This window comes from Antennarius striatus, chromosome 1 (genome assembly GCF_040054535.1).
Source record: "Antennarius striatus isolate MH-2024 chromosome 1, ASM4005453v1, whole genome shotgun sequence".
Lineage (NCBI taxonomy): Eukaryota > Metazoa > Chordata > Actinopteri > Lophiiformes > Antennariidae > Antennarius > Antennarius striatus.
In genome coordinates, this window is record NC_090776.1 from 19699850 (window position 1) to 19712534 (window position 12685).

The 12685-nt window shown below is 40.4% G+C and overlaps 1 protein-coding gene across 1 annotated transcript in view; it reads left to right on the forward strand.

Annotated features, from left to right (window-relative positions):
- The window catches only part of fbn1 (fibrillin 1), a 62530-nt gene that overhangs the window by 10461 nt on the left and 39384 nt on the right, over positions 1–12685 (forward strand). The window contains exons 7-21 of the mRNA XM_068313523.1: positions 2423–2620; positions 3573–3698; positions 4811–4936; positions 5834–5986; positions 6076–6378; positions 6686–6838; positions 6920–7039; positions 7127–7252; positions 8611–8733; positions 9516–9638; positions 10869–11021; positions 11586–11639; positions 11793–11918; positions 12007–12132; positions 12223–12342. Of these exons, the coding sequence (XP_068169624.1) occupies positions 2423–2620; positions 3573–3698; positions 4811–4936; positions 5834–5986; positions 6076–6378; positions 6686–6838; positions 6920–7039; positions 7127–7252; positions 8611–8733; positions 9516–9638; positions 10869–11021; positions 11586–11639; positions 11793–11918; positions 12007–12132; positions 12223–12342 (2130 nt within the window). The remainder of the gene's footprint in view (positions 1–2422; positions 2621–3572; positions 3699–4810; positions 4937–5833; positions 5987–6075; positions 6379–6685; positions 6839–6919; positions 7040–7126; positions 7253–8610; positions 8734–9515; positions 9639–10868; positions 11022–11585; positions 11640–11792; positions 11919–12006; positions 12133–12222; positions 12343–12685) is intronic.

Here is a 12685-nt window from a genome sequence, read left to right on the forward strand (position 1 = left end):
ACTCCATCGATCAAGGATCAAACTATCAATGAATAAAGGAAAATAACATCAAACACAAGTTAGGACATTAACTTTGTTCAGAACATTTTTGTCAGAGTTAAGATGGGTTGAATTACTGCATTGTGGGAAATGTAGTTTTTGGTCAAAGCACACTTTTGACCTATTTATTTTTAGACACTCTTAACTTTTATGCTCTGGCGGCCCACATTAAATGACGTGGAGGGCCACATTTGGCCTCCGGGCCTTGAGTTTGACACATATGAGATAAATAGTTAAATAAATTAAACTATGTACCTTTATTTTGAGACCAGGCCTTTGTTTGGTTGTTTTTCAGTCACTTTTAGACCATTTACTACTTTATGAGCATGAAAATCACAACTGCACCTGCAGCATTCACACTTACACACTACATATTTTGTGCCAAGCGATAGATAAGTTAATCTGCCGTTACTTCACTGTGAATTCCACTCACGTTTGCAAGTAGATTATTGGACTGGAATTAGTTTCCAAACTTTTTTGTGATAACAGGGTTGAAGGCACACCCTGACTGTGTGATTTTTGAGCTTTCAGCAGATGAATGTGAATCATGCATCATTCTGTGTACATTGACGTTCAAACATTCCATTGCAGAAAAAAAAGAAAGAAGAAAAACATATTTTTGAATGCATTACGAACTTGAAGTAAATGTATTTGGTTAGTTTCCAGCTTCGATTTGTAGAGAAAAGACAAAGAATCAAAAGCATTCTGTCTCCTGTCGAGCCGAGCAGGAGGGAGTGAGGAAGAGACAGCGAGATGACCCAGTTCTGTTTCACACGGCGCTGGTGCCAGAGGCAAGGAGGCTGTGGAGGCTGTGGTGCACGTGACCCGTCTGGGCTGGGCCCCGGTCCACACGGGAAACGCACAATGTCCCGTTTGTTTTAAACGACTGCGCTGTTGGAGCTGCTCTCCCTCTTTCCTCTCGCCGTCTGTTGTCTGCCGTGAAATGTGGAAATGATTTTTGCGATTGGATGTCAGCCAGATTCTTTGGGGAGGGATGAGCTCTATCTGCCCTGTGTCGTTCTCCTATCTCTATTTCACCATCTACTAGTCCGTCATCTGATAAGATTCTGATTTTGTTCAGTCTGTGTCGAGTTTGCAAACAAAGGATTAGGTGTTTGGGGGAAAGGTGGATGTGAGGCAACTGGCATAGTTGGATTAGGGATTAGGATTTACCAGTTTGATGGGGAGATGAGCTGAAAAATCTTGATTGAAGGACTTTCTGCATATTTTTGAGTGGATAATCATCATAATCTACTTGTACAGCTATTAGCTGGAAATCACCAACTGAGTTCCAGAGACACACCCTGTCAGTTCAGCCTCCGTTGGCTTGAGGGATGATGACCTACTCCCAACAAAGTGTATTAGATGTGTCAAACTTAAGGCCCAGGGGCCAAATGTGGCTCTCCATATCATTTATTTGGCCCGTAAGCGAATAAAAGTTTAGAGTGTCTAAAAATATCCAATTCACTTTATTTATATAGCACAATTTAAATGAACACAAGGTTTCCAAAGTGCCGCACAGTACCTAGATAAAAACACAACAGACGTACCGCACCATAAAACCATGAACATAATGCAGTTAAATAAAATATAAAAAGTAAAAATCCAATAAAACAAATTAAAGTAAGTTAAAAGCGTAAATAAAATCAGATAAAAACAATTAAAATAATGTGAAATAATACACAAAACACTGTAAAGGGTGCCAAACGCCAGGGAAAATAGGTGGGTTTTAAGAAGAGATTGAAAATGCGACAGTGAAGAAGCCTGCCTGATGTGCAGCGGGAACTACACAAAAATAAATAGGTCAAAAATGTGCTTTGACCAAAACTACATTTCCCACAATGCAGCCATTAAGCTCATTTTAACTCTAACAGAAACGTTGTGAACAAAGTTAATGTCCTAACTTGTGTTTGATGTTATATTTCTTTATTCATTGATAGTTTGATCCTTGATTGATGGAGTTCTGAGGGTTTAATAACCTGACATAGATAACAGAAACAAGCTACGATATTTTTTATGTTTATCTGTAATGTTCGTAACTTGAATAAGTAATAAATTTTAACATTAAGGAGTAGTTACATTTATTAGTTACATCTGGCCCTTTGAGAACAGCCGTTATGCTGATGTGGCCCTCGGTGAAAATGACTTTGAAACCCTTGTGCCGGAGGAATCAAGGTGCTAATTTTGCCTTAAAGACACGATACAGACACGTATGAACTCATGAACTTATAATGGATGCAAACACAACACAATCTTGGCTGAAATGTTTCATAGATTAACCATCCAGCCGCTGAAACCTGTAGCTTTTTCTCTTTCCTCTTCCTGCGTTCTGACCCACCTGGTGACCGACCCCTCCCTCTGGTTTGCCTCCTCTGGTCTACAGACTACCGGACCGGGCCGTGCTTCGCGTCGGTGAACAACCAGATGTGTCAGGGTCAGCTCACTGGCATCGTGTGCACCAAAACGTTGTGCTGCGCCACTGTGGGGCGGGCGTGGGGTCACCCCTGTGAGATGTGCCCCGCCCAGCCTCACCCCTGTCGCAGAGGGTTCATACCAAACCACCGCACCGGGGCGTGCCAAGGTAACGTGTTCCTGTTCTTGCCTCTTTCCCCCTCTGCCTGCTTTAACTCCTCTCCCACCACCATCACCCCCTCATATCTCCCCATCATCCCCTTTTCAGGAGATTAGTTCTAATTGGGTTAAATTGGGGTGGGTGGCAGTGCCTCCCACATGTGTATGGAATGCCCGCAGACACCCGCTGTGGCGGGACTGTCAGAGTCAGTAACCACGGGTCAGTGGCGGTGCCACATGGTGGAGCTCATTCCTGGTAAAGACAGCCCACTGCCTGCTTTCTCTAGACCCAACAACATCAGGACCTCTGCAGGGGACGCAGACCTGAGCCAGGACCCGGAGGAACACGATGTCAGACACTTTTATCCATCAAAGTCACAGTTTCTGCTAGAAACCTCTGCAAACGTCTCTCTCTGTTCCCCTTGTTACTCTGTTGATCACCGGAAATTCACAACCGAACTGTTAATATATACACATGTATATATATATATATATATATATATATATATATATATATACGAGTTACGTGAGTAAATGCATCGCCGTTTCTAAGGTGGCGACTACATGGACACAAACACGACGCCTGCATCTGATTATAGGGAGCCGTTTGATCTGCTTGTCATAGATCAAATGTAAATGATCATATCTCCGGTTTTCCGGGGTCAATCGGCTCCGAATAAAAACCGAAAGACAGTTTCACATCTATACTGTGACATACACATGCGCACAGCAATCCACGTGACAGACTTTATTTGTTACGAATGGTTTAAAAACATCATGTGATCTCATCAGAGGCACGTGATCATAGGGCTGTAAGGGTTAAAACTGTTTTCATATATAAGGCACACTGTCGGTTTTCAAGAAAAGTAAAGGTTTTCAGGTGCGCCTCATGTATTCCACTTGCTTGTGTATTGACGTGTTCGTTTTTGGGTGTGTATTTATTGTATTCTGTGTATGTACAGATGTGGATGAGTGTCAGGCCATTCCTGGCATCTGCCAAGGAGGAAACTGTCTCAACACAGTGGGATCCTTTGAGTGTAAATGTCCCGCTGGGCACAAGTTCAATGAAATCTCACAGAAATGTGAAGGTAAGAATCCAACCAGCAGCAAAATGAAATATCTACACTTTCAGGGTGAGCTTGAATGACTTGAGGAGGTTAAACGATGTTAATATACGATGTTAAAGCAGGGTTAAAAGCCACATCTGTCTAGTTGTGGTCAGGTTGACCTCGGTCGTGGTCTTATGATTATTGCTGTGTGGAAAAAACACACACATCACTCACTTTGCCCTTCCTATGAAATACAGTATGTTTAATTAAACTTTTCTCTCAGTCATCCTGAGAAACATTTCAATATTAGTTAGATTTTTTTTTACTGTAAAACCACAGAACTCTTTTGCTCTTTCAAATTAAAATTACTAGCGATAAAATTCACCATTGCTGAAGTTCATACTACCATAGTTTGTAGCTAAAAACTCAACCATCTTTGCTAATGTATATTTTTATGCTCACTATTGGGTCACTTTGATGACTTGTGACTCCATTTGTGATGCCGTTACGTTAGTTTTGCACTTGAGTTGAAATTCTATTTGTGGTCACTGAGAGATACAAACTATTTTTAATGTTTCTGGCTCCAACATTTCAACTAAAAATTCTCTCTTCAGTTCTTTTCTCCCTCAAAAGACAACCATCAGTAAGCATATGAAAAATATTGGCTTGTTCATGCGTGAATGAGACGATTTCCAGACCAGGTTTAAATCTTGTGAAACAGACTAGAGCTGGGTTTTGTGTGGCTCATTTGTTGAGTGAAATATGTGTTACTTTATGCCCAGAAATAATTGGCGGAAACCTTCTGGACTGTGTAAAAGACATTTCAAACAGTCTAACTTGCGGTATATTTATTTGTGCACGATCATCTGCACTTGGTTGTTAACAATGCAAACAGAAGGGAAGCTACTGAGACACCTGAATTTAAAGTATAGCGACATTTCCACATTTCCAACATGTGTTCGAGGCATTATGTTTCCTCTCTTCTCTTCTCTTCTCTTCTCTTCTCTTCTCTTCTCTTCTCTTCTCTTCTCTTCTCTTCTCTTCTCTTCTCTTCTCTGCTCTTCTCTTCTCTTCTCTTCTCTTCTCTTCTCTTCTCTTCTCTTCTCTTCTCTTCTCTTCTCTTCTCTTCTCTTCTCCTTTCCTTTCCTCAGATCTGGATGAGTGTGCAAACATTGCAGGCCTCTGTGGTGTGGGAGAATGCTCCAACACTGTTGGAAGCTACTTCTGTAAGTGTCCTCAGGGATATTACACCTCTGTGGATGGATCCAGGTGTATAGGTGAGTCCTCTATTATAATCGCTGCTGCAGCTCTTCGTATAGACGTGTATTTCGTCTCTAGAAATCTTACTGTTTTATGTTTTTTAAAAATTAGGAGGGGAAAAAAAAGTTCTCCAAAAAATGTGCTGCCTATTTTCCTTTTTTGTTTTTCTCCTTTTGCTCCTGGCGCTGGGAGCAAAAAGACATGAAATCTGTCCAGCCTTCCAGCTGGTGCAATTTAGGTCAGCACAAGTCACTTGCTTGTTTTCTCCACAACAATGAGCTATGTTTTCTCCTTAAACTGAGGACAGACGTGATGAGAGAAGCGTGTGTGTGCGCTTTCTTTCTTTCTTTTTTTTTTTTTGCAATCACCAGAAGAAGCCTGTACTCCCAAATTCAGCTCCATTTTATCCAAAACAGACCAAGGAGGGATTTTAATTCAGAATAGTCCATTAGTTGTGTTCAAATAGTGTTCACAAGTGCACACATTCACACACAAACATATGTGAAGACATGCTCACATTATGAGATGTTTGTGAGGATCGAATGTGTGGGTTTTTTTTCTAGATATTCCAAATATTTAGCATCTCTGGAATATTAACATCTATTCTGACCTTAGTTTTCCACCTAGTGAAAACCCTGAATGGTCTAGGTGTGAAACAAGATATGAAATATTTGTGTTATTAAGGAACATGGGTATTAGTCATGCTGGCTCAGACTGCCAGAACCTGCAGTATGCAGGAAAAGTTCTTATAAATAGGAAGTGATGGCTATTGGAAGTGGCCTCCGTCCTCTAAATAATGGAAAATGTGAATCAATGGTGCTACGTTCTGATCGTGCTCCTGGTATTTTTTAACATCCCTTCTCCCTGCAGCGTAGTCGGCTTATCAGACCTCACGCTGTGTTTTCTTCCCACAGATTCCCGCGGCGGCTACTGCTACGCTAGCCTGCTGAACGGGCGGTGCGCCAACCAAAACTCGCAGCTGTTAACCAAAATGCAATGCTGCTGCGATAGCGGACGCTGCTGGTCGGATGGCACCACCCCCGAGATGTGTCCCATTCAAGGAACAGGTCACGCCCGATAACATTGCTATAAATGTGTCCTAAATGTGTTTTCAGCAAAGCTGAGACTTCCTGTTTTTGACCTTTGGTCCCTTCAGAGGAGCACCAGAAGCTGTGCATACAGATACCAGATGGGGGGGGACAGATACCTGGTCGTTTCCCAGGGAGCCCTGACCTACCTGGAATCTACCCACTTCCATATCCTGGTCAGAACCCTGGGCAGGTTCCTGGGCAAGGACCTGGGCAAGTTCCTGGGATTCCAGATCAAATTCCCCTCCAGGGTCCAGGCCACATCCCTGGACAAGTTCCAGGGCAGTATCCAGGCCAATATCCTGGTCAGGTTCCAGTCATTATTCCAGGACAATTTCCAGGACAGTTACCTCTACAGCCCCCTCCACCAGGTACGCCCGTGTTTCTGATGGAGTTTGCTATGGGAGTAGTTCTCCAACACTCACTTATGTTGCCCAGTTCAAAATCCCAGTTTAAAGAAATTAAAGCCCATTCTTTCCAGCTAAAGATGTCAAAGATTATACTTGTGCATGGATTCAGGATTGCTCATTACTGTTGGGTGATGTTGTGAAGACATCTGAAGTATTTATGCAAAAAATGTCCTGAAAGAAAAAAGTCTTGCATGTTTTTAGACCAAATGATGTCAGCAGATAATGCAAAATCTAATACATTTATCATTTATGTCACTCTTTCTGACAGGTCCTTTTGTTATCCAAACTCAAAACATCACCAACATGTGCCAGGCGTACCGTAACCTGTGCCTGAATGGCAGATGCATCCCTATGCCGGGGATCGGGTATCGCTGCGAGTGCAACATGGGCTTCAGGTCGGATCGGAGAGGAGAATGCATCGGTAAGTTTCTGACGGGGTGAGGAAAGAGCTTCAGCAACATGAAGGTGAAGAATATCGATGAGCGATATGTTTGTCTCCCAGATGATGATGAGTGTGAGAGAAACCCTTGTGCACATGGAGATTGTGTGAACACACCTGGGTCTTACATCTGTCAGTGTCCCGCTGGATTCCAAACCACAGCCACCAGGACAGAATGCCGAGGTTTTGCATTCACACACACACACACATACACACACACACTAACACACAAGAGGATGTGTAGCTCAGTGTGTTTTGTGTTTGCGTCAGATCTGGATGAGTGTTTGGCCAACGGTCGTATCTGCAACAACGGCCGGTGTGTGAACACTGAGGGCAGCTTCCACTGCGTCTGCAACGCCGGCTTTGAGATCTCAGCAGACGGCAAGAACTGTCAAGGTCTGTCAGGTTCTAGTGTCTGTGTTTATGGAGTGAATATATAGTTGTGTGTCACAGTTATGAATAATATAGGTAGGATTTCAAACCAATGCCGTTTAGCAGCATTCAATTAAAAAAAAAAAAACTTTATTAGTTCCCAAGGGGCAATAGAAAGAACATAAAGCAGGGTAAGTGTAAAACATACAGTGTGAACATAAACAGTATAAACATAACCAATAAACATAGATAATAATTAAATAATAACATAAATATAAATAAACCATTAGGTTTTGATATAAATATAAAAACCTAATGGTTCAGTTAATTAGTTAGTCAGTAAAGTTCAGAAACTACTTAGTTTTAAAACCTAGTTAGTTATATCAAAAATAAGTTAATTTAAAAAACTGCTTATTTAGTTCAAAAACTAATTGGTTTAAAAACATAGTTGAAAACCTAGTGTGTTGATTCAAAACCTAGTTTAAAAACCTAGTTAGTTCAAAAACGTACTATTTTAAAACCTAGTAAGTTCAAAACCCAGTGAGTTAGTTCAAAACCTAGTTTGTTTCAAACATAGGTAGTTTAGTTAGTTTAAAACCTATAGTTAGTTAGTAGAAACTAACTAATTGGTAGAAACCTAGCTAGTTAGTAGAAACTAACTAGCTAGGTTGTAAACCAACTAGGTTTTTCACATTTAACATTAAAAAAATTTATATAAAAAAAACCATGAGCTGTAATGGTTTGTTCACATCAAATGTGAATATTCGCCTTTTGTCTCACAGCATCATTTAAGTTTACTTGCATCAGTAGATCTCTTAGACTGGCCAGCTGCCTTCTTGACTTTTTTTCAGAGCTCTATTCTCTTTCTTGTCATATTGATAGTCATACAAAGTTGGGAAACCTCAGGATTTGCAAATCAAACTGTAATAAGCTTGTAATAATAACTGTAATAAGCTTTGTAGCCACACTGTGAAAAACACATCATAATAAATGTTTTATTTCATTTGTATTTCAGCCAACTTTTTTCCAAAGGACTTAAATAGTAATACTAACCTCACATCTAACAATTTATCTGAAAAAATATATACTTTTCAAAAAGTCTTGATATATTGAGGAGGCAGAAAACTTGTTTAACTGTCCAATGGTTCCAGAAACTTCTTAAAGCATGTTATTTGAGGTGTGGACATTCATAACAGCTATAAACCTTTATATTTTCTTGAGTACAATTTACCGTAATCATAGAGGTTTTAGCATGAAGATCAAAATTTCGAAGTTTCTTCTCATTTGCTATCTGCTTTTGGTTTTTATTCCCAAAATGATTCAGGACCACCAGTTTTTGACTTTAACCTCTTTATAGGTAATTTATCTGTTTGCATTCACAGACCAGGACGAGTGTCTGATCAGGAACATGTGCCTCAACGGACTGTGTATCAATGAAGACGGCAGCTTCAAATGCATCTGTAAACCCGGGTTCCTGCTGGACAGCAGTGGACGAATGTGTGTAGGTGTGTTTGTCAGGAAGCTCAGACATTTTTTACATCACTTTTACAGGCTTTTTTCTTTTGGCCTGTACCAAAAGAAAGTGTTTCTATTTGATTTCTAGACATTTGACCTTTTTCTGGTATTTCTAAAAACATTCCATATCTGAACAGGATGGATTCAGAGGCCAGATGTTTGAGTCGAAATGGAAATCGATCAAATATTTTGTCACACGGGGCTCGATGAGATGCTTTATGGGGGGGAATTAGCAGCAACATCAAACATGAATTAAATCAATGTCATGTTTAAAGCACAGGGTACAGAACTGAGGGTAAAGAACCTGCAGCCACATGTCTTCAGATATAGATCTCTGAGACACTGACCTCATTTAATCATAGCAGAACAAATAAATAAGACAGCAGGGTCTGGGTGAAGTGTGTTGATATATGCCGTCATTAATAAAATGTGTGGTCTGGAGGGGCCCCGGGGCCTCATCGTCTCTGTCTGTGTCCCAGCACACCATGACAGAACGAACACACAAGTGTAAACAGACACTTATATGCAGCATCATTGTTTAAGCTCATTTTCTAATTATTGTAGCATACTGATGGGATGAAGGGGGAAGGTGAAGAATGTTTTCTTAGCTGAGGTCATAAAAATGAAACAGCGCAGCTGCATCTGGTAATGAATCAAGTGCTTGAGGACTCACTTCAGCAGGAAATGAGTTTATTCGAATAGATTTGTCCCTTAACTTTAGTCATTGTGCGACGACAATCGTATGAGGACATGTTGTTGTGTCTGTTTTTAGATATCGATGAGTGTGAGACACCAGGCATGTGCATGAACGGGCACTGTGTCAACACGGAGGGATCGTTTCGCTGTGAGTGTATGGCTGGGATGGCCGTGGGCCTCGATGGACGAGTTTGTGTTGGTGAGTTTTGTTTTGTTTTCTCTGTTTGCAGGAATGGTGATGATTTTCTGCATGGTTTTCTTTTTGTTGCTGCAAAAAAACAGACAAAAATTATTATTATTTTTCTTTTTAGATTTTAAGACTTCATTTTCTGGTGGTTTCTCAAATAGCAGTTAATATATCTGTTTCACTCACCCGTGACCGGACAGAGCTTTGAAAGAAAATTATAGGTAGATGAAAAAGATTTTTGTGTTGTGTTTCTGAAAGAAACAGTAAAGAAATTTTAAAAAAAGGAAGTTTTGTGGTCATATCACAGATTATTTCCGTAGAGTTTAGGACACATGTGTCAAACTCAAGGTCCGGGGGCCGAATGTGGCCCACATCATTTTATGTGGCCCACGAGAGCATAAAACGTCTGAATGTCTAAAAATATATAGGTCAAAAGTGTGCTTTGACCAAAAACTACATTTCCCACAATGCATTAATTCAGCCCATTTTAATTCTGACACAAACATTTGAACAAAGTTAATGTCCTAACTTGTGTTTGAATATAATTTTTCTTTATTCATTGATAGTTTGATCCTTGATTGATGGAGTTCTGAGGGTTTAATAACCTGACAAATTAAATGGATTTATGTTATAAATATAATTTAATATAATATTTATATAATAAACAAACAAACATGTTTGTAACTTGAATAAGTAATAAATTCAGAGTTATTTAACATTAATTAAGTAGTAGTTACATTTATTTTGCATTACATTGAGTTACATTTAGTTACATTTATTAGTTACTTCTGACCCTTTGAGGACAGCCATGATGCTGATGTGGCCCTCAGTGAAAATGAATTTGACCCCCCTGCTTTAGAAGATAATAACTAACACTGACCATATTTGGGCATTTGTTGATCAGTCCTGATAAATGTTGCCTCCATTCCTCTGGATGATATTCAGAGAGTCGATGTGTTCAGGCTTTATTTTTCGACATTCCTCCATTGCCCAACTGACTTCTCTTTGTGTATTGTGTAGAGGATTGCTGTTGTTCAGTCAGGATGAGTTTTTGTCAGGCTGATATCAGCACAGGAGAATGCTTCATATCCCTCAATATTATGGCAAGAGAGCAATCTTTGTTTCAGTTGTTCACTTGTTGTGTGTTGGAGCTGTGGACTTTTGCCTCCCTTTCTTTCTATTTTGCACAATCTTTACAATTTATGTTTCTGATACATGTCTCTGTGATTTTGTCTGGAACAGACACACATATGAGAAGTTCGTGCTATGGTGGTTACACACGGGGGCAATGTGTGAGACCGTTATTTGGAGCCGTGACCAAGTCGGAGTGCTGCTGTGCCAGCACCGAGTACGCCTATGGAGAACCCTGCCAACCGTGCCCACCACAGAGCTCTGGTAAGGATATTCAAATCACTCCACCCTGTGTGCACACAGAGTCATCTCCTGCTGCCTGGCACACACACACGCACGCACGCACACACACACACACACACACACACACACACACACACACACACACAGCCTGTATTTAATCGAAAACACACCTGTCATATTCAGAATGACTCCATTTAATACGCGGTCTTCCCTGACATAACAGCTTATGTTCACATGACAGAAAACCAGTGACGAAATCACCAGATGCACACATACACACACACACAGACACACACACACACACACACACACACACGCACGCACGCATGCACACAAAGTCATAAAGTCATGCCAATTAAAGTTTCTGTATTGAAATAAACCAGAGCTGTGCTTTGTTATGGGGACAGTTTTATATACATCCAAGCTAAATAAGAAAGCATGGAAAACAGTAATGACATGTTATTTTAAAATATTTTCCTTTGAGATAAGTTGAATTTTGGCAAGTCAGATATTTTCCCAAAACGCTGTTCTGTCTTTCCTTTTTTTTTTCACAAATTGTATTTGTGTGTTGTTGTTTTTTTGCAGCTGACTTCTTGGCTCTGTGCCCCAACGGCCAGGGCATCACCGGTGATGGAAGAGGTAATGAATGCAAACTAATCGAGTGTGTTTCTATTCAAAACGGACAGCTCACAAAAAACAAAACAAGCAGAGCTGTAAAAAATGGAAATGGATTATTTCTTCTTCTTTTTTTTCTCGCTGTGATGTTTAACAGGGTGTTCTCTGCCTTCTCAGATATCAATGAATGCGCTCTGGACCCTGATATTTGCCAGAATGGGGTGTGTGAAAATATGTTGCGGACTTACAAATGCACTTGCAATGAAGGCTTTGAAGTCGACCTAACGGGCAAAAACTGTGTCGGTAGGTCAAATGCAATTGAAGTTGAACGTATGCTGTCCTTACATCAGCAGCCAGTGTGAGGAAAGTCACTTTGTATATCTGTCCACAGATATTGATGAGTGTTTGATGAACAGGAAGCTGTGTGATAACGGTTTGTGCAGGAACACGCCAGGCAGTTTCACCTGTCAGTGTCCCAAAGGATACGTGTTTGATCCTCAAACAGATGTCTGTGAAGGTGATGTACAACATTACTTCATCACTGTATGTCCCATTCCTGATGTATTGTACTGATAAGATAGGGGGTGTTTGCTTTTGTCTCCCTTAGATGTGGACGAGTGTAAATCTAACCCCTGTATTAACGGAGACTGTAAGAACAGCCAAGGGTCATTTGTTTGTTTGTGCTCTGTGGGGAGTACGCTGGACAGCACTGGACTGGAGTGTATAGGTGAGTGGATATTTATTAGGACCCCGTTGTTAAAAATCATTTTTAGAGCTTCAAGAACTTCAGGAGTTCTTCAAATATTTGTTTGCATTTGGGAAATGTCTTGGCAAAATTACCCCCAGATTTTACCCTGATCCACACATTTTTGTGCCTCTGGCTTCCTGAAAATGTTGTTTTTTTATTTTGTGATTATATTTCATCAGGTTTTTGTACCAAAAAAGGTACAAAAGTGAAAATTTGACCTTGACCTAGTTTTTCAAGGTCAAAGTTGTGATCTAATTTTCATCCCCTTGCCTCCCTGAATATAACACCTTTGGTTTCATCTTTCTATCTTATCCGGTTCTTG